The 26483-nt window shown below is 39.5% G+C and overlaps 1 protein-coding gene across 8 annotated transcripts in view; it reads right to left on the reverse strand.

The window, feature by feature from the left end:
* The window catches only part of RASAL2 (RAS protein activator like 2), a 186741-nt gene that overhangs the window by 43415 nt on the left and 116843 nt on the right, over window positions 1–26483 (reverse strand). For 7 of the 8 annotated variants that reach the window (XM_074906973.1, XM_074906972.1, XM_074906971.1 and 4 more), the window contains one exon: window positions 12013–12119. In XM_074906973.1, coding sequence (XP_074763074.1) covers window positions 12013–12119 — 107 coding nt within the window. Of the gene's footprint in view, window positions 1–12012; window positions 12120–12883; window positions 12951–26483 lie in introns of those variants that run through there. The other variant, XM_074906976.1, reaches the window with a different exon arrangement.

Genomic DNA, 26483 nt, shown 5'->3' on the forward strand with positions numbered 1-26483 from the left:
GGGAAATCACAGAAACATTTCAACACCTGCACATTTGGTTTTCTCCTATAGCACTTTGAATCACTTTGAGCATAATGTGCATTTTAAACAAACCATAGTGTCAAAATATTTCCAGGGCTTGCAGACATACATGCGCGTACATTCTTTAGCATGATCAAAGCAAATACAGAGATTCTTAATCCAGTTGGATTCAGCAACATTTTACTAGCTGAATCTGGTTTGCTCCTTCACAGAACAGCTGCACAGAGCCACCATACCATGTGCACTGATGTCAGGAGATTTACCAAACACACATGAGTGAAACCACATTTGTTAAAAATATTACAGACTGGTTGGTAGAATTTGCCCAAAGAGAATGTTCTTTTGGTATGGATTGAACCATCAGATGTACAGCCTTACTTTAGTAAAAGTCTAGTGACAGTGATAGCCAGCTAGGGCCAGCCCTCTCTCCTATCGTCTTGTGTTCTGCTAGGATAGAAGTCGAGTACAGCTAATTTTGAACACATTCACAAGGCAAGTCTCCACAAGCTGCGCTTGGGACAGGTGACAGATGCTGCCCACAGCTGCCTCCTGTGATACAGAAATCAGCAAATTGGAAACAAACAAGGTCTTCTGTTCCTTCCTATGCAGAACACCGACAAAGCAAGAGTGTTTTATTGGTTCCAGGTGACTCAGCCAGGCTGAAGTATGTGACTTGTTCATCTCAGACTTGTAAGAATTAGGCCATCACAACTAAAGATGACTTTATTCGTGATCTTGTAGTCTGAAAAATCTCATATCTCTTTCACCTCTTCAGGAAGAAATTGAGATTTACCTACAATTGGACAAGGTGCTACATAATTTCATCTAGGATCCCTTTCCCACAGAAGGTTGGACCAGATGATCCTTTGAGGTCCCTTCCAACCTGGGCTGCTCTGTCATTCTACAGTATTCAAAGCAAAGGGCTATCCCCCTCTTCTCATCCATGGATGCCAATTTAATTGTTGGAAAAGAAGGTGCTTCCAAACAGCAAAGTATGCATTTGGTCAGGTTCAAGGCATACACTGCAAGCATCTCGAAACCAATTTTCCAGTCTCATATTTGCCTTACTTTCCCTTACTTAAGCGCTCCTTTTGAAACAAAATGTATCCTCTTCCCTTTAAACAAGCACACCCTTCAACCCCACTCTACCTTTCCTCATTCTGTTATTCTTGGTCCTTTTACATTCAGTTTGTCCCTCTTCCACACAATTTACTCCTTGAAACCGCACAGTTCCCCTCTCTGTAGACACTGGTAGGTGGGTTCTCTCTCTCCAGGCACTTGTTCCCACTCTGCTTCTTTTGATGAACAATGAAGTGAGTCCTGCTCAGTTGTCATGTGCAAATTAAACCCCACCAAATCCACAGTTCCTCAAGCCCACTCCCGTGACATCTTCAGCAAATACAGCAAGATGGCCTGTCTACTCTCTTCCACTGAGATTAGGATGGTGATATGTTACTGAAAGCCTATCCATACCTGAATGCTGGCTGTAGGATCTTTCCAGCCCATGTAGATCATTCTCTTCCAAATACTTGTGTAGGAAACAACCTGCTCACACACACACTAGAGCCTGACAGACACCTCTCCATGGGCAGCAGAGAGAACTGGGATGCCCTGTGGGATAGTGCTGTAGGGGATGGAGGAAGAGGGAATCTGTTTTCTGCATCTGAAGGTAGTGCTACATTTAAGGCTGCCCTTCAATTTCTGAGCCTTGCCAGCCAGCAGGCTCCTCAGGGGTGAAAGCTACTATATTCTCCTGCAATAGGAAATAAAATGGAAAAGAAAAGGCCTGATATCTAGCTACTGCAAAAACTCCTCGCAAATCTACATAGTGTGCCGGGGAAAAGGTACTGTCAAAAGAGAAGTGTTTTCAGCTGTGTGTGCCACTCAAACTCTACCCATGTTCCTGCACTTTTCTTGGTCCTGGCATTGAAAAAGTGCCTTTGAAAAAACTCCGTAATCGATAGATGCTCTTGGGCTTCTCTTGGGGCCATTGCTGGAACTCAAGCAGAGGATGTATAGCACTTTCAAAGGCACTTTCATATATTCTGACCTCTCAGCATAAAAGGTAACAAATCCAACTACAGGAATTCAGATCTGGTGGACCCTGGCTTCATTCCAGTACCTCTCAGGCTACTCAAATTGCAAACATGAAATAACATGTTTTTTTCTCCTTAAGGGCAAATAAGACAAAGCTGACCCAATTCAGTGGGTCCAAAAGTATTCATATTGAATCACTCCAAATCCCACTCAATGATGGACTATGAATATTAATTTTTGTGTGCATGCACAATTTTAAATTGGCACTGCTTTAACATTAGTGAACATGTTCTTGGTTTAATTGAACATAATCTATTCCCTAATGAAAGAAATATGCTATCTGGGGTTGCATAAGGCTGTAAGACTATACAAAAAAAAAAAAAAAAAAGGTAAGAACATACTTAAGGATAAAAATTATTTAAAAAACCAGTGTGCTTATTGGTCATCCTGAAAAGACTTGAAAACATTTTTAATATTTGCTTTCTGCACCTTGCTGGCAGTTCATGCAGGGCCAGTGCTTACAGATGGACAACCTGGGAGCAGCGTGAAAAATTCACATGTGCCAGAACTGAACAGAATTTTTTGACTTCTATTTGCCAAAGGAAATGCTTTTAAATACTGAATGCAGACAAAAAAAAGATGTAATGACTAAAAATAAACTTCTATCTGCCACAATGCCATCTAAGTGAAAGTTTTATTTCTTTTTCCTTCTATAGAGAAGAAATCCCTGCCAATGCTAATAACTGTAACTTGTTCCATTAAAAAGACAAAACCATCTTTATTATTTTTCTTACTGTCTAGTTATTTCTCTTAAATACTTACTTCCACCCAAAATACGCTGCTGTTTGGTTCTTATACCTAAATGTAATCAAGTGTCTAAGCTTTAAGACTCATCATGGAACATTTTTAATAACAGTGAGAATTTTACTGCTTAAAAACACCCTCAGACAAAAAGATATAAATTTATTAAGCAAACTGCCAGAAATTATAAAACTATGCTCTTAATAAAAAAAGTACAAAATATTTGGTAGGATAAATTAGCTAGGATGTACTTTGAAAAGATCAGTACCACGTAAAGACAGTATTTTAAGAGGAGTCCAGTGAGAGAATAACTGTAGAATTGTGGCTTAATCCCTCAAGAGACAGATTTGATGGTCCACACCTAATGAGACAAAGCTCAGTACAAATTCCCCTCAGAACCACAGGTTTAGGGGAACAGGGATGGAAAAGAGACACAGAAGGGGGGGAGAGAGCAAATGGGCACAAGCACACAATCAGGCATGTGGAGTAGGTTCAGAGCAGGTTCATCATCTCAGCCAAAAGCATCAAACACTGGGGTAAGAAATCCCAATGACACAACATCTAAAAATAATTCAATCCCACTGAGAATTCTTTTCATCTCATTTGAAAGTTAAGCAACTCATCTCTCACTCTGCCAAGAAATTGCCACAGGAGAAGTGACAAATTCAGCAGGTTTTTCTATCTTCCCTCCATAGCTGCACCAGGAAGGTATAGAAACCCTGACCCTCAAGTATTTTAAACTCAGGGATGATTGTTGCTCAGGGCAGCTTTGACTTCAGAAAATGCTCACCCTGTGCTGAAGATGACAACTGTCTGTCTGTCCTTAATCTCAGTTGAGCAGCACACGAACTGCCCAACAGATTCAAAGACAGCCCAAGTATGAACTACTCAACTCTTTTGACTATTGCTCCCTATAGACACACTGATTCTTCCCTTTGGAGAGAACAGCCCATGCATAATAAATAATGATTGTCTTAGCTGTTTTGAAAGTGAAAGGTTAATTCAGCCATGAAGTAGTAAAACATATATATAACACGAATTATCCATCAATAAAATACAACGGTATTAGTGGAAGGTTCAAAGCACAAACCCCATGTAAAACCAGGGTAAAATGGGCAACAGTAAAGGTTCATATAGTGCTGTGGTTTGCAGGACCATTACCTACATCAGATATTTCTGGGGAGAAACACATTGCCTTTTGGAGGCTTGCAATGCATCTTGAACATTTATAATTCTTGATGAGGAGCACTAATGCATTATTAATAACAGCAGGTGGTTAACTTCACAGAGCAATGAGACTTGCTCTCTCTGAGGGGAAGGACAGGATGGGTACAGCAATAACACTCAAGTGACTATGGACAACAGCAGAACTGCCTCCCAACTACTGCACGTTGTTAATATACAAAGCATTTTACTTAAGTTGCTCACAAGCAGCTATCAAGAAAAAAAAGTATTGTAGCCAAGTGAAAATGCTCTCCTGTGCCAGCACCATTGTAAAGCTATGGGAAGCAAAGAAGCAGGGGAAGATAGCCAGGTCATAAAATGGAAAGATACAACTAGCAGGATATTCCAGGGATTAGGAGCTAACACAGTGAATTTTATTATCCCCTGTAGAACAACAAAACGCCAATATAACTAGCAAGGAGGTGGAGAAATTTGCTGATGAGACTAGTAACACTCAGTATTAAAATATTAGCAGTGTCTACCTTTGAAGAGGCTCTCAGGCACTCACACCATAGAAAAGCAGATGAAAACAACTATACATACACCTTGGTGGTAATATAAAGAACAAGACAGTGACTTATAATAGTCAAATTCCACCAACTCATCCAAAAAAGCCTGACACTATGTCACTGAAGAGGTGGTTTGTGTACAGGCAGAGAACAATAAAAACCATGTCTGAATGTATAAATGAAGGATAAAGCACAATAAAAGTAAAGTGATATTATGTAAATCTGCCATAGCTTTCGCACTAATACACCACTCTCTTCTGATCTTTTCACCTTAGAAAGAAAACTGATTAAAGGCAGACAAGAGGGGGATTTACAAATGATATGTTTTAAAGACCAACTATTTATTATTGGAACAAAAGCAAGAAGGGATTATAGATGTATAAAACAAATAGAATGGAAATTACCTAAGCTCCTCATGCACCCTGTTACATAAGAAAAACAAGGGGCAATTTCACACGAGAGGCAGCACATTTAACTGATTGTCAGGAGACTTTTTCTAACGTTATCTATAAATCAGCCCATAGAATTCTCTACCACAAGATATTATACAGACATTTTTTTTTCTGCAAGATTAAAAAAGGATTATGTGTTTATATAAGAAAGAATAACATATGTAGCTGCCTTAGTCAGGTTTAAAAATAACAAGAGTGAGCAATTATCATGCTTCAGGACACAAGCTGATCAACAGCAAGGATCAGGAAGATATTTTTCCCCTGATGGGACAGCACTGCAGATTTGTCCAGATAACAATTTCAACTTTCCAATGAAAAATTGTCTACAGCCACAGGAGGTATACAGAATAGGATGAACAAGTTTAAGAACAGTAGCAAGAAAACCAAGGAAAAGGAGAGGATATCACAACAGGGATATGTTGATAACACATCTATTAATGAAATGTATCATAAAATTGCATATACTCTGCATGATATGCAGTCAGAAGTACTAAAGGAATAAAATTTCCAAGTCACTGGGAATCATACTAAAAAATTCATGAAGAAACAAGAGCTACTTGATAGCTGGGGAGAGCTACCTCAGTTTTCAGATCCCAGTTCAGCAAGGTGTTTAGTCTGGAAACAACTGGGAGCAGAGCTTGACTCCCTTTATGGGAGCTGTCCACAGAAGGCATTAGTGTAAGAAAAGCCCTTATCCAGGAATTAAGGAATAAAGGTCAGAAGTCTGTCTGGAGAACACCACAACAACAGTGATAAACAATAAATGTAAGAAACAGGCCAAATGAGTCTATCAGTGTTTTATCAAACAACAGTTATTGGTTGCAGCTGGTGAAGTACGTGGAGAAGTGATGGCCTCCAGCCTCCCTCCTCATGATTCAAGTGGCTGCATTTTTGTCTTTCCCTCATGTCAGGAAAGAGGCAATAACTATCATGACCCTGGCTCTTTAGTCCCCTGGCACACAGCCAGTAAGCAGCCCGACACTTCAGAATACCTTTTGATAATAGAACATACATACTAATTGGAAAAACTAATGGAAATGAGCTTTGTCAAAGCTACTAACACAAACCTGAAAACCGTCTGCAGGAATATCTAAAAAGAGCAATTACAAGTGATAAGGTACCAAGATAGAAGAAAGTCTCCAATGGGATGTGGTGGGGATAGTGGCATGACTACCTCTGTTTAACATCTTTCCTAATGATCTGGAAGAAAAGTTAAACAGCACATTAATTACACTGAGCTATATTAAATTAGGAGGTAAAGTGAGGGCCAGGTAGGACAGGGAAATATCACAAAGGGTTGTGAGCAATTAGAAATTGGTAACACACATTCTTGTAAACTTTAGTAGCAGAACTTGGAGAACCAGTTGAAAGGAATTAAAAGCAGAAGAGCAAGAAAAGTGATAAAAGGGCCAGAAGGACTGATTTGCAGAGGATACATTAATTAAACTCTGTGTAACATGACAAAGCCATGTTTTGGAGGTGAAGAACAGAATGAGTTGGTACACATTTAAATACTATTAAACCAAGGACAACTGGAATGTGACCAATGTTTAAAGCTATACAATTTCATAGCTCCCCTACATTAACTGCAGGGCAATTAGATAAAGTCAAGTTTACACCAAACATGAGATAAAGGTTCCTGATGTTGAGGTCCACTAGTCAGTGTCACAGACAGGATATACCCATCATCTGACTCAATGATAAAGTTTAATGCAACAAACAAACCTGCTTTGGCAGAAAGATATTGTGAAGGTTATAGAGCCTATGAACAGTATTTCCCCAGAATAAAGATACGGATGAGAACTTGGTGAGCATCCTGGAGTTAGCCAATCACCCATTTATGCCTTTTGACACAAAATCTGTGGAATAATTGCCAGCATACCTAAGCCATCACATCACAGACAAATGATAAAAAATTAAAGCAGATTCAAACAAACATGTTACGGGAAGAAAAGAGTGGAAAGTGGAAGGAAAAACGTTAATCTTACAATAGGGATTACAGATTTGAGCACAACCAGTTTTTCATGAAGGATGTCGCGATGCCTCACACTAACATAAATCAACAATTCCATCTCTGCATTGGTGCTGATGCAGAATTAATAATATGTACTCATATGCCATCAGGTCACATGGCCAGAAAAGATCAGACTTGTCCTAACCTGGCAGCATGACGGTAGCGGAGCAATGCTCTGGAGAAGCAACAATCTTGCTGACTGCATAAAAGATGAGGCTGGGCAGCCACGAGATCTCATCAAGCTTTGACCTTCACTTAGAGGCTGGCTGCATTGTCTTCTGTTCCATTTAGCAGTACTCTTAAAGAGCAAAGAGGCAGACAGTATTTCTATAGATCCAGTTATACTCTTGACTAGAAACAAACCAAGGAAAGTAATCCGTAAGTATCAGTCTTTCCATCATATACACACATATTCCTATAAAAATAATTTTATTACTTCAAAGATTGTGCTCAGGCTTTCCTAGTTCATTTGCACTTGTCTTTGCCTCTGTCTTTTTTTTTCTTTTTTTGTAATAGCCAGCAGACATGGATGAATTGTATATTATTTGTAATAATAACTGACTAACAACCCGACCCCAAATGCAAAAATTGGAGAGCACGAGTCTGAAGATTGGTTCAGCAATTCCCCTCTATCTTGCCACTGCAGGAGGTTGGAAGATTCTGATAATCTCCTATTTACCTGGTCGCTCAATTCCAACGGCAGAGCATGAGACAATACGGTAGGTTACTGCAGTGCTCAACCAGGGCTCAACAGTGCAACAGTAGGGAACAGGATGCACTGAGACAGACACTCTGCCAGGACATAGTGTGTGTGGGAAGGGAAAAAGCTGGTTTCTCGCCCACCTATGCGTCACGATGCCTACTTCTAGCCAGTTCCGTCTGCCCTCCTATTTGTTCAGTCAAATAATATTCATTATTAAAAAATATGACTTTTCCTATATATGCATATCTATGAACAGCACACATCTGTCTGTATATGCGAAGACACACCTCTTCATCTCAATCTTCCTATCTTTGTGCCCTTCTGTTCTCTTTCAATATTCCTCCCAGATACACTTGGAAATTGTCAAACAACAATTAGAACACAACTGAACCTAGATGGAGACTAATGTTTTAACTGCAGACAAGAATGTGTGAGGAAATGGGGAAGAAAAAGAAAGGACAAGCACCAAGGGCTCTTATCTCTGTACACATGCCTTGTACTGTGCAATGTCAGCATTAGCAGAATCCACTTTATTCCCCTTGGTGGGAGATAACCAGAACAAACACATTGCACATGCTGGTCCATGTAGTAGTTAGTCCTAAGAAAGAGTACGTTTATAACTACTGAAATTCTACTTTTCATGCAATAGTAAGTTTAAACATATGTCTTTTCCTCCAGCGCACATACAGGAGGTAGGAAGGCAAATTTCCTAAACTTTACACATTAGCCCCTTAAAATAAATCCTTCATTGACCACTGCCACTAAAGAGACTACTCAGAAATGTCTCGTCAAGGAAATGTTTGCTTAAAGGCCATTATGCTGTTATGAATCAAAATTCCAGATGCTAAACAAATGCCAATTAGCAGTATTAAAAAAACAGATGCCTTGTTCTGAGTGAGTACCTCTGCCTGGCGTTTGAAAGGAAAAAAACTGCACAGAACATGCTGGAAGCCAGTGTCCTATTGAGAAGACGGCTTTTAAATAGCTTTTCTGAGAGGCAAACTTAAAAAGCTGTAAAAGCAACTTATTATGAAAGTCTCAGCATAATTTTCCATCAGTATGGAAGAAGGTTAAGCTGTCCGCTGCCTTAAGCTGCTTTCTGTTAGAAATCCAAGCAGTGAATAGAAGAGGAATGGCACAGAGTCAGGTCCGCGGGAAGAATAACTGAGACAGCACTACACTGCAGCTGCCTATAGCCCTCCGACCTATATTGTAGGCGTCAATGTTTGGAAGAACAAAAATGCAAGTTCTTTTATTATGAATCTGCCTTATATGTACAATAAATCCTCTCCAGATAAAGATGACCTCACACACACACACACAAATTTAAAGCCATTATAAGCATCCCTTCTATCCTTCACTCGAAGCTCTTCTCAGACCACTGATCTGAGACTTCCACAAGGCACCCAAGTCATCTTACCTACTTTTGAGAGCTAGGAAATTCTTAATATAAATCAAAGGAAGAAACATGATTCCTCCCCATCTTCCACCTAGTACGTGTGTGCCAATCCACAAAGTTATCATTCTATTTCAGTAGTTTTGGCTTGAGCTTATCTGTATTCTTAAGCAATTTGACTTCTAATGCAGCTTTGCTCTTTTAAACAGATCAGAAGTTGGCATGTTTTAAAACAGGGTGATCTCAGCCCCCACCTGCACTGCAACCTGCTAAGGAGTAACAGCCTGTAAATGGGCTATTCAGAGCAAATCCTGCAAAGCCACAAGCCTTGTCCCTATGAGAAAGACAGGAGCGTGCGTTATGCTCCTGGGTATACAGGTGCCAGCCAGACAAAGTAGCATAATACCAGCTACACGTGGCACAAATAGCTTCTAGTTTTTTTGCTGGTTTATGCCCAAGAAAGGCAGCCATGTACTGCTTCCTGAGCCTATTTGCCAGAGTCCTAAAAGCCCAATACACTGCCAGGGGAAATGAGAAACATTCTGCAACATTCTTGTTTTGAAAGGGAGCATGAGCTAAGTAGTATTAGAGAACTATTAGAGAAGAATTAGAGAAACATTAAAACATTACTTAAAAGATAGCATCAATATTTTAAAAAATGTACAAAAATGAGGAACAAAGAAAAAAGGAGACCTATAAAATAAACAATACAGATAATAATCAAACACTGATATGTAGCTTGCAGTTGTTAGTCAAAGACTATGACAACACATGTATACATCTAAAGGCTAGGGCAATTACTTTTAAATGAAGACAAATAAGACAGAGAAATTCTTATAAATGATGACAAGAATAGCTAGGGCTTTTGAAGGCTCTTGGAGTTCAGAAATCCTCCTGGAACTGTGCAGACTACAGGCTCAGCCTAAGAATCTCAGAACTTGACATAACAGAATATTCTTGTGACAACTTCACATGCAACTAGAGCAAGACCCCTTTCCCCAAGTGTCACCCAGAAAACAGGTCACTGAAGTGCCAGAGGACAGTTCAGAGATTCACAGAATAGCTCAGGTGAGTAGGCACCTCTGGAGATTGTCTAGTCCAACCTCCTGGCTCAAAGCAGGGTAAATTAGAGCAGGATGCTTAGGACTGTGTGTCCAGTTTGCTTCTGAATGTATCTCCAAGGATGGAGACTCCACAATCTCTCCAGGCAAGCCCATTCCAGTGTTTGATCACCCTCACAGTGAAAAAAGCTTTTTCTTATATTTAAATGGAACTTCTCACATTTCAATTTGTGCTCACTGCCTCTTGCCCAAAGAGCCTGGCTCTGTCATCTTTATTCCCTTCCATTAGGTATTTATATATATTGCTAAGATTCCCTCTGAGCTTTCTCTCCTCAAGGCTAAGCAATATATTCTGCTTTAACTGCTACTTCAGATGTTTTTTGAACTAGAGGAAAATGTGATTCATGGTCTTTCAATAGACATTAGAAGTTCAAGTTTTGTTCTGACAAGAAAGCCTTTACAAAAGAAATATGCTTCACAATGAGGATAGTCAAATATCAGAACAGATTGTCCAGCAACACTGCACAATCTGCATCCTTGGAGGTTTTCAGCACCTGACTGGAGAATGCCCTGAGCAACCTGATGTAAGTTGGTTCAGCTTTGAAGAGGGGGATAGATCAGAAGCTTCTGGAGGTCCCTTCCAATCGCTATTATTCTATGACCCTGAAAAGGGACCAAGTATGGATACCCAGTATATTCACTGCTTCCTTGGTCCCTTTTTCAATTTCAATAAACCACGAGTTTACAGGTTGCTTCATACACCATATATTCTATACACTCAGACCAACCTTAACCCTTTTATAATTTAAATAGCTCTCATTAAATCCCTGGATATTTTTAAATTCTATTTTTAAAATGACACAATGTAGGATTTAATCAAAAACCAAGTTTCACACACATTAGGACCTAAAGTGAGCTAGGAAGTGTGCTTAAAAGGGATGAGTGCTATCTAAAGCAAAGCAAGAACATATACACTAAGGTACCACAGCGGTACTCACGTCCATAGAGAATATACAAAAACTCCCATGTTCACTAGATAATAGTTCTCTTGTTTTCCTTCAGGTTTTAAAGTAGGCAGATTACTTGCCAAAAATGCAGAGGGGTAAGAAAAAAAATATTTGCAACATTCAAGTTAGATATTTTAAAACAGGAACAAATACTTTTAAAAAATTACTGAGCACCTCATTTTAACTTGAAGCCTTTGCCCTCAGTCTAATAGTAGTTTTTGTGCTCTTGGATACACTGACCAAAACCAAACACAAGCAAAAAAATCGACACTCTAGCTGAAAAAGTCTCATGAAGATTTACAGCCAAGCAAACTCACAACAAAAACTGAAAAGGGGAAGAGCAATTAACACACCTACAGAAATTTCACCAGTTTCCGAACTATAAAGTCATTTCAATTTTCTATGTACTTCACCGGCGCAAGGGAAAAATAACATGCTATCACCAACCTAAAGGAACCTTTTTCCTAGTCAAAATTAAATATGTAATGTAATCCCTAGCGGTGACTTCAAAAGTATTTATATAGGTCGCTGACCACATTAACAGTGATGTTTCACTATTTGCAACTTTAGATCAAGGCAAGGAAAATAAGCAAGTTACAGATCTACCAGGCATCTCATAGATAATACATGACAGTTGATAGCAATACTTCTTGATCAACTGGAAATATTAACTAAATAGTCTTTTTTTCCCCCCCCCTCCCAGAGCTTAGTTGTACACTGTGATATTTTAATCTCCTCCTCCTGTTCAATGAGAAAAATTCCTCCTTTGCAGGAAAGGCACACTTACTGGCACTTTGAAAGGAGAAGTATTCGAAGCATCCATGGAGTTGGTTTTCTCAGAAGTGCTGGTCCCGGAGATGCTCCGTCTGCGAGGAGATCTCTCTGCTGGGACCTCTAAGGAAGAGAAGAAAAAGAAGGTGAATGGATGCTGGGGGGTGGGGAATAGTCAGGTTTTATGCTCTATAGGACAGATGCCTCAGCAAAGTTTCAACTGCATTACTAAACTGCTAAATTACACTCACCTATTTTTCAGTATCTTACTTACTCACTAAATGACAATAGCATTTCCACTGACAGATTCAAGGTTGTGAATTTGACTTGACTGTAGGAAACAGGCAAATAAAATAAAAAATGCTGGTAAAGTTCAAAACTGAAACATATTTAGTATTCTATCACTGTTTGTGAGATACTATTCAGAGAGCGCTTTTTTTTTTAATGTAAGCAATGCAGTAATTAACAGATAACTAAAGACACAGGGAAGCTCAATTTTAGTCACAGCTGAACACAATTTGACAAAGGTCAAAGTTCAGTCTTTACCACACTACTTGCTCAAACCGTGCAACCAGCAGAAGACTCATAACTGCCTGGGTACTATGACATATATATCTCTGCAGATAAAAAAAATAGGTCAACTTCTCCTCATTCCGGCAACATGACCTTACTAAGATAGGACTTTGGCATCTTAAATCCATGCAGGCTGATCTGATGCGTACAGATATTCATAAAAGATGCACTTATATCGTTTTCTAATATAACTACTAGAATAATAGCTTAATAAAGTATACACACCATTGAAAATCTCTACACAAGCACAGACATACTGTACATAAATGCATTTTTATATATAGCCAGATACACATGCATACACAAGCAGATACCTTTATCACAACTGCTGCCCATCTCCAGCTCAATTGCCTGACTTAAAGGAATCCAGCTTCACAAAACATCCCCCAACACAGGGAGGGAAAAAATCACTTCCGAGCAGAAAGTCCATTGTTATCTTCCGAATTCTAAAGAAAAGGAGTAAGCCGTGACTCCAGACAGTGACATTTTGACTCCTGCCGTTTTCCTTTCAAGAGACAGATGCAGCTTAAACTTCCATTTCTGGCCGCCTGGCCCCAGGGATCCGTGCTACTTCCACTTAAGAGAAAGCTGGGTCTCTCCTTTCCCCCTCCCTTCCTACAGCTTGCAGAGAGCAAGCGAGTGAGCGAGCGAAAAAGAAACACACAGGACTGCAGCTATTCAATCAATCGCTCCGACTGCACATCCTCATTAGTTACTTTCAGGCTATTAACAGACGCCCAACTGCCGGCTTCTCTCCACTACAGAAAATTTCACTGTATATCCTGATTCACAGCAGCAAAAAAGGTTTACAGAGATAGATTGCCAGCTGGTGCAACGAGAGCAGTGTTTTCCTCAAAATAACTGAAGAAAAAATGAGAAAAGCCTTCTTCAGGGATAACATTACTTGTGATGTCTTTGCATACTGAATTTTGATTTCACCAGAGTTATAACATGTATCTCCTGTGGATGCTTGAAGAACGACAAAATGGAGCATACTGAACAAGAGGCTAAGAAATCTGGACCCTGCAGTATTAGTGTCTCACACTGTAGGTATTTATCTTTTAAAAAAACAAACTGCTAACATTTAGCCTCTCAATCTGCTTGTAACCATCAACGGGTAAAGAACTGCTAAGAGGGAGAACAGCCTCCTAAACTGGGCAAACAAAGTCTAACACACAATGTAGCTACCACTGGAAAATGGGCAGGGCACAGTCGGTCGCTGCCGACCATCAGGATGATGCACAAGCTCCACTCGCACCGACCATGTAAATCATGGTCCATTAAAGCTTGCAATAACCGCGATAAAGCAATACCACTTTCGGGCTGATGAGTGCCATCGGGCACTTTCTCTTACAGCTAAGGAGGCCTGTTACAGTGCTGGAGGGTAAGTCCCTGTCAGGGCACCTTTAGAGAACAAAGCGCTTGGAGCAGGGCCAGCACTAGACCAAGGTTTTTGAGTAACAGTCAGTCCCACCAGTTTTTGCAGAGGTTGATAGTTTTATCTGAAGATGTGCTCTTTTATACCACCAGCCTCCTCCTCCCGCCTCTACAAAGGGAAACTTATTTTCTGCAGCACCTGTAAGTACTGCTCTCCCAAAGACAGCTGTACTTTGTAAGATTTAAATGATTGCTTTGCTGTTCTCACTGTAAATGTAATGAAAGCAAATGGGAGCGCTAGATTCACTTGAAACTGGGGACTAAAGCGAGCACCTTTTATTTTACATCAAATAGTAATGCGTAACGTAATAGGTTTGGCTTCTCTACTTCTCACACACAGGAAATCACATCAAAGCTGCTTCGGTAATTTAACACAGTCTGTTAACTTCGCTGAGTCATAAATGAAAACAGGAGCCTGAATTCCCCCACTATTTTCAACAATAGGTTCTGCAGGAGAGGCAGTTTAGGAAAAAGTTTAAGTTGAAACCAAACGGAGCAGAAAAGCTACAACACAAGTAAGATGCCTGACTCCCCCTGCCTTTCCTCCTCCCCCCACATCCACCCAGAAGCGCTTTGAGTTCTCTGCAAATAAAACACTGAGATTCCATTGGTAAAATGAGTTTCTTCTGTTCTCAGACCATTGCAGAAGTGTACCAAATGGGGAAGGGAAAATGCAATATTCACAAGGTGCCTGCAATGAACTAAAACTAAAACTACCTTTCCCTCTCCTCTCCTTCCAAAAAACAAATAAATAATGTGCTCAGTCCCCAGGAAAAATAAGACCTAGATATAGCAAAATTGTCGAGATATTTTAACTGGAAATCAAAATCTAAAGCAACCTGCTTTGACACCCATAGAACAGTATTTTTGCTGAGTTGTGTAAAAAAAAAAAAAATCTATACTGTCACCACCAGGCAAAAAATTAGACAGTTCCCTCCCCTGCTCCACAAGTAATGCTAGAGGCTACTCTTGCATAATCTTCACCTGCTGTAGAAATCAATGCACCTCTCATTGGTTTAGTATTAAATTACAACTGCTCTCTGCATTGCTCACTCACAGGAACCAAGACTACAGATAAATCACATTGCTTCTACAGATACACAATCTGAAACCCTTTTCATCCACTTTTAGTTTCTAGGAAGAAAAGGGGGGGGGGGGGGGGGGAAGGTAGACAGATCTTCCCCTTTTCAACCTTACAAAAAAAAATCCATCCAATAAATGAGTTGTAAACATCCCTATGGGATACTTTTAATTTATCACCTCATATATTGGTCATATGCAGTAATATTTATGTAAATAGATATTTATGCAAATAAATATTTACACACTACATAGAAGTAGTCAGTTACAAATTAGCTGAGCCAATTACTCGGCAATGGCAGATGCCTCTGAAAAGGGAACTGCCCAAGGATACAATCAAGGTAGATCACATCACACTGTGCCACACTCTACCCTTTGCAATATGAAATCTTGGTTTGTTGGCCAGAAGGCAGGTTTGTGTAAGTCAGATGCCACTTACTACTATGAGTAGCGGTGATGATTGATTTCCTTTGAAGGCAACTGTCTTGGCCACAGAGGCATAGCCTCAGTGACCTCTGGTCAGGATGTATCTCTCGGACTTGACCTGAATTCCCTGTGGCTGGGTGCTCTGGCCACTTGAAATCCGAAACCTTGCTGTTGTGGGAATTTGTATTCTACTGTGAAGAGCTATTTCTCAGGATGGGAGAAGTAGAGATGAAACAAACCTCTCAGCTTTGCAGGACAGTGCTTGCTACTCTATCTCCATTTTTCTGAATTAGAAATGGCTTGGTGAAGGGCAGGAAAAACAATCAGGAAAAAAGAAATATCCTCAGGGGTTAGAGTTAAAAGAATTAAGTTACTGAACCTGCATATAAGGTCACAGAAACAAAGATTACAGGGGTGTCCGTGATCTTGCAAATGGCAATGCAATGAAACTACTGCATAGTCTCAGTGGAACTTGCGTCAAGACTGCAGCACCTTCCAGGCTGGGCTTGTGTCCTCCTGGGACTGGCAAGAACATCTCGAGATCTGAGTTCCTGCTTATGAAGTCCAGGAGTTGACTCTAAAGCAGTCTCAAAGACCTACCTGGAGTTGCAAAAAAAGGGGTAAGCATGCTGGCAAGCATAACTCTTGTCTGTCACTACTCATACAGGTCTGGTACTGGTCTCTGTCACAGCGAACAACAGATCAGACCATCCACTCCAGGCTGGCAGGTCCTACATTTCTATAATAAAGTTCTCAGCCTGGTCACGTTCTGCACACCAGCCTTTTATCAATTGTGACTTTTAGCAGTTTGTAGTAACACATGGCTTAGCACTGACCAATTATCTCCTACAACATCCTTCGCTCTGATTGGCAAGAAAGATTTGCATTTGTGAAAAGCTACATTTACCATCAACTTCTAGTGTATATTGTCTACTGCTTAAGAAAATAAAAGAAAGATATAGTAAGATTTCAGGGATTGGGATTTTCTTTTGTTTGTGTACACCCTGATATGATGGTACCTTGGTCTGCGACTAAAGGGGTTAGAGAATATGATTAATGAAAATAATCAATTCATTCTGCCTCTCAGGCCTAGCTTAATTACAGGCTTTTGAAAAACAAAAACCCAGTTCAATATGACCAATTACCTGTCCAGAACCAAGCATTTCCAAAGACTGCCTCTCAAGTGCACTTGAATTAAAACGTTCCCAGCTGAAACAAAACAAAGCGCCACCCAAATATTTTCACCGTCTTTATATAGTTATCTTGGCACTCCCCATGAGAAAATGGTAATTGCTGCTGGTCAGAGCATCAGCTGAGCAATCACACAGCCCTGCAATTAGCCTCTTGTCTGAAGGATCAATAAGCTACACATACTATACCCCTTTTTTAAAGCAAAATTTGTTGTTGTTTTAAATGTGGTGGCACTCATGCAGCAACAGTGGTGCACAGTGGACAAGCAAGCTAAATATTTACCTTTTTGCCATGACATTTTAGAAATTCATCTGCCCGGACAGGTTATTATACATTTCAAATATGGTAATGCCTAGAGGCCCCTTACCAGGATGCAGCATGGCCAGACTAGGTACTGAAGAGGCATCATTTCTGCCCCAAATTGTTTACAGTCTTAACCTGAAACAAGGTGGTATTAGAATGTGACAAACTCTACATGGGAGGCAGGAGGGAAGAAGCATGTTAAGAAAATAAGACATACAAATTAAGTAGGCTATCCTTTATGGGCCTCTGGGTAATTATTTATTTTTAAAATAAATTTATGCTAAAGTAATTATCCCCAGACAAATAACCAAATCCTTGGGGTTGAAAATAAAAGAGTATCTTGAGGAAAGATTTTGATGGGGATGAGGGTGGGGTGGGGAAATCTTAGTTATTGAAGATTTGAAAGAACAGGAAAGATAAAGTGTTTCTCTCCGAGGACAGACAGAAGAGACCCTACTGGGGATGTGGTAATGGACTAGAAAGGACTAAAGGATTTCAAGGCCTCCTTCAGCAGTATTTTCTACTCCATCAAAAGGCCAATTAGTCTTACGGATTAGATAGAAAAGAAATACAGAATAAAAACCTGTAGCACTTGACTTTTTGTGACAGTATTTCTTTTACAAACACACTTTAAAAAAATAATAGGCTCAAATCTAAGCTTGGAAGAGTTGGAGCACTTACGGGTTTGCTGTTGGCAGCTAGTTTTTGAAGGTGTTATTCATAGATGTAACCACCAGTTGAGTGGTTTACTACAGAGATAAACAGTATTCAGTGTTTGTTTCATGGACAAGAGGAACTACAGAGCTTGTTTCTTACTTTACAGAGACAGTACACTAAAACTTTTAGCTTGTAGGACAAGAAAATAAACCATAACAGAGATACTGTCTCCCTCCTCTGCTACAGTTTTATTAACTATTTTCACTGCAAGTTGCTGATCACCTACTACAGAGCATAAATAATGAAGGTGCTTGTTTGGACCCCGATGGTTTGGTTTTCTCCTATATGCATGTATTGTTTTAAAAAAAAAATCTAAAACCAGCATACATATATATGTCATTTTTTAAAAAAAGTTTTATATAAATGAATGAATGTTCATCGAGTTTAATATTCAGGTGGGCTGCTAATTTAAGTACTTTCAATCCAAATAAACTACTGTGTTGAACCTATTAAAAAGGGAGTATCTAATTCACTTTTAGAGCCTTTTAAAAGTAAATAAACATTTCCACAAGTACAAGAATTCAACATGCTCCAAGGCAGTTTATGATATATCAGTACAGCATATACATTCAGTAACATTATGGCATTCACAACTTCGTTAAGACAGAAGAGACTACTATTTTTGTGTCATTTTCTCTTTAGGGTTGTTTCAGAGTGCTCATGTGATAGCACTAATGAGAAAGAGATCTTGCTGGGTGCAGTCAGTATATACTTATGGTTTCTTTTGCCCTTGTGAAAATACATACCAGCTGAAAAATTAGACAGTAGTAAAAAGCAGGAAGATACAAAGCATAAGGAGATACATAAGAAGGGACAAGAAGACGACATGTCTGAACAGCATCTTTCAGATGAGTATTACCTAATGAAATAGGAAGTCTCACATAAAAATAAATAAAAATGTCAATGTTTTATCTTGGAGTAAGCATTCTGTCTCACCTGGGGAGAACTCAGACTTGGGCCCAGTTCATAGACTGTCATAAACATTTAACTAAATGCCTCTGTAAGAAGTTTAGGGTAAAAGCAAACTCAAAACCTCCAATCTGTTTTAAGTCCAGGTTTGTCTTCTAAAATACATCATACAAATTCTACAAGGTATAAGTTAAAGGAGAAAACTGAAACTTGCAGTGATAGCTTTTCCACATTTATCAAGACAAGTAGACAGGGGAAAAAAAAAGTCACAAGACGACAGATCAGAGAGAATGCAGCCAAGTCACAGTATACTAAATTGCACAAAAACTATGAAGCCTGGAAAGGTAAACACAAAGGCAGCTCTGCAAAGCTCACTTGCTATAGAACTCCCTCATCATATAACCGCTACATACCAATTATGATCAAAAACTCTCCCAGTCCATTAGCAGGGATGTTAAAAGAAGATACTGTGCTTTACTAGGGATTGAATCGATTAGACAAGTCTTGCAAGATGATCCAGATAAATATCAAAGATTTTTAATTTACAGACAGGTATTTCTGTTGCTGTTAAGACAGTTAGATTGTGCTGGCATATAAAAAAAAGTGTAATTGAATTAGTGCCCAGTGCAGGAGGTGCATAGCAAGCAACCTAAATGACACTTTAAGTCACTTAAAAGACATTTAAGTCATTGATTCTTAAAGGACTGTACAGTCTGAAAGACAAGACCTAACATGCAAAGCAGATGAATACACAGAGAATGCTGGAAGAAAGAGCAAGAATATCACAGGAGGTAATAATTTTGGGCTCCCAAGTACTAACTCTCACAATTGCTTTTTTTCAGAATGTCCTGAGGAAACTGTACATGGCATTTAGTGAGTACAGTATCAGCTCTTATTAGACTGATGCATTCACTTTGAGGCAAAGGAAAGAATCCTCCAGCTCTGCAAATGTGAGTCAGAAATGAAAAACATGCACATCCCTATACTGATCAACATATCCTCTGCATGTGAGTGGCCATACAAAATCTGGAATAGTTGCCCCTTTTTAACCTCATGCATCAGCCTCTAATGCCTCCTTTAATGGTTGACTCTACACACCACAATACAAATTGCCTGGACAACTGTGCCAACACAAAAGCAGACACAAGGAGCTACTGCACATGATCTGGAGATACTGATGTCCTCGTTAGTTCCTAATGATCTTGGACTCCCCCTACTAATTCAAATTACCTTGTATTTGCTGCAGAGATTGCACACAGACAATTAACGCAGATCAGCTGATGGTGGTAACTTGTTCCCGCAAAGTAATTTGTTTAGAGGTTTATGACTTAGACACACATTAGTACGATATCAATATTTATTATCCTCATTATTAAACAACAGCCTGAAGCCATGGCTTTCAAAACTGATCTTTTTACTCTCTGCGAAAGGGCTGTGAATCAAGGCATTCTCTAAAAAGCAATCCTTTGCTCTGGTTATCGGGATATTCTCACAAGTGACTGGGTCTTGGATGCATTAAAGATCGACAGCTCTTCCCTGTTCCTCTCAATGGGCCAGAAGGCCGCTCAAAGCTTCAGTACCTCTTGCAAACTACAGCAGGATTTTGCCCCTAAGCAATAATAATTATTGTTATGGATACACAAATATGCCAATGTACTGCAGACATCTAAGGGATGTCACTGAACCTTAAATATGGCCCCAGAGTTAAGACACCATTTGGGTATTGGTACCTCTTTAAGATAAAAAAGATAATTTAAGTACTTGGAGGTAAAAAAGCTAACTTAAATAGCTCAGCTTTGCAACACCCTTCAGACTCCAGGCTGAATAAATACTTCTGGTGTTTCTGGGCTGCAATTTAGGAGACATCTTGAGGATCTCTTGGTTTGAAACAAAATGCGAACGCAGGTGTATGTCTAAGGTGGAAAAAACGGTAGTCTCTTGAAGAGCGGCACTGGTGCCCAGCTCATACCTGCTCTTGTCCCTGTTCATATCTGGTGTGATATTTCCGAAGGCGGTCACAGCACACACTGTGATGAAGTGTTAGCAAATCGAAATAAGACTCTGTGGGAGTCCCTTATTTTCCTCCCACATTCTGTACTGTTCTGGACCTGCGAAGTAAGAGAACTGCTTAGCATAGAGAGACTAGTATAAACTCTTATCTGGACGGAAGACAACAAAACTGTGGGGAAAAATAGCATCTGGGTTAGCTGTCACCTACTTAACTGATAGACAAAGATCCATAACGATGACTACTGTATCTTAGGGGAAAAAAATAATTATAGCAGATATTGTAACAAACGTTGGTTTAAATAGTCCAAAGGAAAAAGGAACACAAATATCAAGCAGTCCATCTAGGCAACTCAGTATCTAGAAATTATCAAAATAGAAAGAAAACAGACTGCATCCTGAGAACAACAGAAACCATTAAGGAGAGAGATGGAATGATTTGTAAGATGGGATTTAAAGAACAGAAACAAGTAACAACAGTTTGAGATAGCAACAGCTTAAAGGGAAAGATTAAACAATAATCAGCTTCTATGTGTGAATTCTGTTTAAAGCATTTTCAATCTCTTACTGGTATTTATACTGGACTATAAATAAAAGTTTCAATTTTCTACCTGAATGCAGTTAAACTTATGTGTAAGTATCCAGAAACAGAGCACAGGATTGTTTCATTGTGCTTCCTAGATTTAATTTCTAGGCTAGAAAAGTATCTGATCCCATGGCTGAAATTTTTATTCTAAATGCATCTAAACATTTCTCTTAAGAAAAGAAACTTTCATCAGTCTCGTCTGATTTATCTTACTACCATCACACAGTTCAGAAGTTGTAGGCAACCTGACAGAAATAAGTAGAAGTAGACTGAACACAGCGATCAGTTGGTCAAATGGCAGAGACAAAAAACAGACCAGTAAGTAACATTGTTTAGCCCAGAAACCATTGTCTGCATGGCACATGCCCATTTATAACTTGGCCTTTGCTTAATGTGTTTGCAACTATTTCAAACAGATTGCAACCAAGTTTAATTAGCAATTGCATACCACCTAAAATATTTTAAAAAGAAATAACATCAGGTAACTGAAGGACTGAAGAAATTAAGCACCACTGAAAGTATTAAAGGCTTCCCAGTAAAGTGTTAGAAAAAAAAATACAGTTAGTACCCTACCGTACCAAGAAACGAGAGAAGGCTTTTCTCATCTTCTGTGCTGCTATCCAGCCATTCGGCCACATCACCAGGAGAAAGAAGACTCATTCTCCAGCCAGAAAACTTTTCCATACAGAAAAGAGTAAGTGAACGAAGCAGGGTAGGAAGGGTGGGGAGGAGCTGATGGTCTTGGGATTCCAGTACTCCAGTTATTGTCTACACCGACAACATGAGAGAGTGATCCTGCCCTGTTCTCTCTCAACCCTACATCTGACAGCCCGTACTGACAAAGCAGGCATGGGTGGGAGCAGTAAGTGGGATCTGTACTACTTGTCCCTTTGTGTCCGGTTTCAGTCCAAACAGGAACAGAAAGAAGGCAAAAAAGGGCAGCAGGGGAAACTGAGGCTTTAAAATCCAAAAGTAGCAGCAGGTTATGACAGAATCAGTTTAAGTAAAAAGAAGAAATAGGTCTCAGTGCTGAAGAAGCTCAAATAAGTCAGCACAATAGCTCATCAGCCAAGTGTAATACATCCCTATCATTCCTTATAGTGTTGGCTTTGTTTGAAGGCTCAGGTATTATGTTTTACGCTACGAGAAAAAACAGCAAGCTTAGAGGCAATTTAAATACCCTCCCCATTACTGAAGAGCCTGCATTCCCCTGTTTACAAGCCCCTTCCTGCTCCAGCTATTATAACAGCATCCCAGCCGTTCTTACAATGAATTTGTTCATGCAATGGCAGGTTGATCAATCTGTGAATAGGAAGCTCCCACCCCTCCCTCTCCCCTCCTCCTGCATGGCGGCGGCATTGATCGGCAATAATGGAATCTGCTTCTGACTGCCAACAGCAGCATTACAGAGGGAGGAACTGCTCCTCTTCATCAGTGTGAAGCAGCAGGCACAGCCTTGCTGGGCTTCAGCCTCCACTGCAACAGGGCAAATGAGAAAGAGGTAAGGAGAGAGCAGCATTTCTGGGGGTTCAAAGAAGTCATCAATGCAAACGGTAGGTTATTTATTTAACAAAAAATAAATAAATATAGATAATTGAGAAATAATTGTGCTCTGTCTAGACAGCGAGCTTGCTCTGTACGGCTTTGCAATGAAGACTTGTCATTGTAACTTTACGAAGGGTCACATTTAATTGTACAGGATTTATAGCATATGATTTATCCTACACAAAAGAGCATTTTACAGGTTTACACATGCACGAGCAGAGATGAATCCCAGTAAGTGAGGGACTCCTGGGCCCCACAAATCAAAATTGCCTTTGTCCTCAGGGGATGGAGCTGATGCTCTGATCAAACTGCACTCTTTAAAGAGACAGCTTCCTTTTGTTCACCATTTTCTAAACCTGTCTTTATTTTAAATAATTTATACAGTTGCCAATCCCTATTATAAATTAGGATGCTTGCTGACCACTGACTAAAACCCAAGCCAAACCAGCAACAACAGAAAGCCATTAGATCAGCAAAGCGAAGAATTAGATACCAACAACAAATAAAGAAGAAAAGAGCTATCAAGTCCCAGCAGGGGAGAAAATTCCAATTACTAAGACAAACTGTAGCAAGTATTGTTTGTGCAGGACAGATATTTTCATAAAACACCTGCCATGCAGGGCAGATGCTATACAGAATTTGCAATTAATGAGGGAACACGGGACAGACAGTTCAGCAGTGAGGTACCACAGCAGCATGGGAGACTTAGCTGGGCAGTCTTCATGTTCACACTGAAAAAGTACATGCCTCCACCCCCAATACAAACAGAGGGATAAAAAGTCCAGAAACATTTCCCACATAATATAAAATTAATGATAGACATTAGATACATTTCTCATCCATGAAAAAAATTAGGGGGTTTTTGACAAAAAAAGCTTTTCCAGGAAATTTTACTGCCTGGGTGGGAGGATCACATTTTGTCCAACTTCTACAAGTAGAATCTTCTCTGAGTTAAGACTGTGCAAACTGATGACATAAATCTACCTGCAATAAGAATGAAATTTTAAAAACAGAGAAAGGATTAGGTATCTATTTTCTTCTACCTGGTTGGTGAATATGAAGCAGAAACTTCACCTCCTTCCTTTCAGTTTTCTGTGAAACAAATACTGTGCCCACAACCACCTGACTGTCTGGTTTAATTGGCAATATTAACTATCAACTCCATAAATAATAGGTTCTAGAAAAAACAAAGTTAAGAGTATTGATTTCCCATGAATGCTTACAAATTTTGCATCCTTTCTAGGAGCACAGATTGTGTACAGATCCTGTTTTCCTCCCTAGCTGCCTCATCTTGTACCATAATTTAGCTTTATTCATCCTTTCAATGTTTTATAATGTTCATGATAACAGGGGAAGTATATTAAATAGCAAATATGAAACTGGCTTATTGGAATATTATAAAATATGAGAACATTAATAACTGTAGAAAATGGAGGCAGAACTGGCAAAGACTTCAGTCAGGAGGATATAACTAGGAACTGAAAAGGCATTAAAGTTTTTCATATGCAGACCTCTCCTGTGCATTAACATTCCTGGGGGAAACACACAAAGGGGAAAAAACCTGCATAAATACTTCCCTACTATTTATCTCCTTTTTGTGTGGATTAACAAGTCACAGTACCATGTAGGAAGCCTGTCTGCAATGGACTGTCAGAAGGTGGAAGTACGCCTCAGAACGAAAGCATCAATTGAAAAGTCCTCGTAAGAAAGTAAGCCATGAACACACGCCCATCAGAAATCCAGGAAATTTATAGCAATAGATAGATGTGGAAGAACCACTAACACTGAGAAAAAACCAAATCCATCAAATTTAAAAGTAGAAACAATGATTACAATCATCTAACCTGACTTGAAACATCTTTAGAACATCACTCAGTGACGGTCATCCATTCATTGCACTATTTCTAGTTGAACAAAGACACACCTTTCAGAAAAAAAGGACATCCAATTGTAAGCAGACACTGCAAAGACATAAAGAGCCAGTCTGTTCCCTTGGTAAGCTGTTCCAATGGTTAATTCCACTTGTGCTTAGCAATTTGCTCCTTAGTTCCAAGAATTAATTTATCCAGTCTCATCTCCCAATCACTGGGCACTGGCTGACTTTGTATGCTTTGATACTCTCCAATATCAAACTCTGGTATCAGAAATGTCCTTCCTGTTTACATCATTTGAACAGCTAGTTTCAAACAATCACTTTAAAAATACCTTGAAACTCCTCTGTAGCACTGATTTTAATTTTTAAACTTTTTACTGTGGAAGAAAACCAGAGACTAAACTTGCTCCACAACTGCAGGACGGATGTAGTGCAGGTCTCCCACTAAAGCTTGCAACAGGCAGAAAAAGCACTGCGAATAGCTTCTTAAATTTGTCTTTCTCCATCTTAAAGCAGGTCTTGTGTTCTGGAGCTTACCAAAAGCTTTCAAAAAGTTTTGTCCAAATTTTCCAGGACAGACAGTTTTTGAGATGAACTGCAAATCAGCATGAGAGAAATATTCAAAACATGACCCACTTATTTTCATGCTGTGAGACCTACCTACACCAGGAAAAAGTTTGTTGAACCAATGCAAACACAGATACAAATTGCTCTATCAAACCGAGTGGAAGTATGCAAAATGTGAAAATCTCCTGTACCGGAAAGATTTAGAAAGATAGGAGAGATCAGTAAAGTAGTAATAAAAACCCCAAAAACCAGGAGTAAGAGGCAGCTAATCTCTGCCTTGAGACTGCCGTTGTTCCAAAATTAGCACTGGTAGCCATACAGAATAGCAGGTGAAAACATGAGAACATTCCTTCAAAGTGCTGGGATTCATCTCCCTCACCCCTGAGTTCCAAAAGCAGATTAGTTCACAGGGCTGAAAATTAAACCAAGCCCTCATGTTTTGAAAACTCTTATATAAATGAATCGTTTAAAACTTGTATACATCCCCAACTGGTAATTCTTTGCATTACCATCAGTGAATGAGCTTCTGCTCCTTTCTGCAGTTGTCAGAAATGTCACCCTCCTACAGTTATGGTTTTGAAACCTATGAAGCTAAGCAGCTTTGCCATCCCTTGGATTTAAAAATTAGCATTCTTGATAAGTGAAACTACACAGAAGCATGAGTGTTCAGAATTTTCTACAGGAATTTTAGTAAATGATAATTCATAATATATGCAAATAATAGAGCACAGATGTCTTCTGATGCAGATGCTTTGTAAGCACAAAGTCGTGGTAGTATTATAAATCATAATGTATTAATGTTCTCTGCATGAGGCACTTATAAGAAGAGGAAAAATGGATCTTATTTGCACTAGGGACAGACTGATGGACTGATTGATGGATATTGCTATAGTCAGTAGATGATGTCTTCACAGCAATATAGATACCCCCAAGCCATTCTTATTAAAATGGTTTACAGTTAATTTAGGAGTGAATAAAGACAGGATACTTGCACACTTGAAAAATGAAATGCTTCCTCCAGAACGGGAGCGCAGTGAGTAGGGACAGGGCAATTTTTTTCACCAAAAAGCAGGCAGGCAGAGACCTAAAATTGCTTGCCCATGTTGCAGCACTAGTTAATTCACAAGAAATGATAAGCATTCACTTCTCCAACTCCTGGACAATGTCATATGTACCGACAGAACTACTCACCTCTATACCTGTCCATTAGGAAATAAGAAAAGTTATCCAAGTCATTTTGCCCCAGAAGAAATGCAAAGCAGTAATACCTTTT

This window comes from Athene noctua, chromosome 5, assembly GCF_965140245.1.
Source record: "Athene noctua chromosome 5, bAthNoc1.hap1.1, whole genome shotgun sequence".
Taxonomy (NCBI): Eukaryota; Metazoa; Chordata; class Aves; order Strigiformes; family Strigidae; genus Athene; species Athene noctua.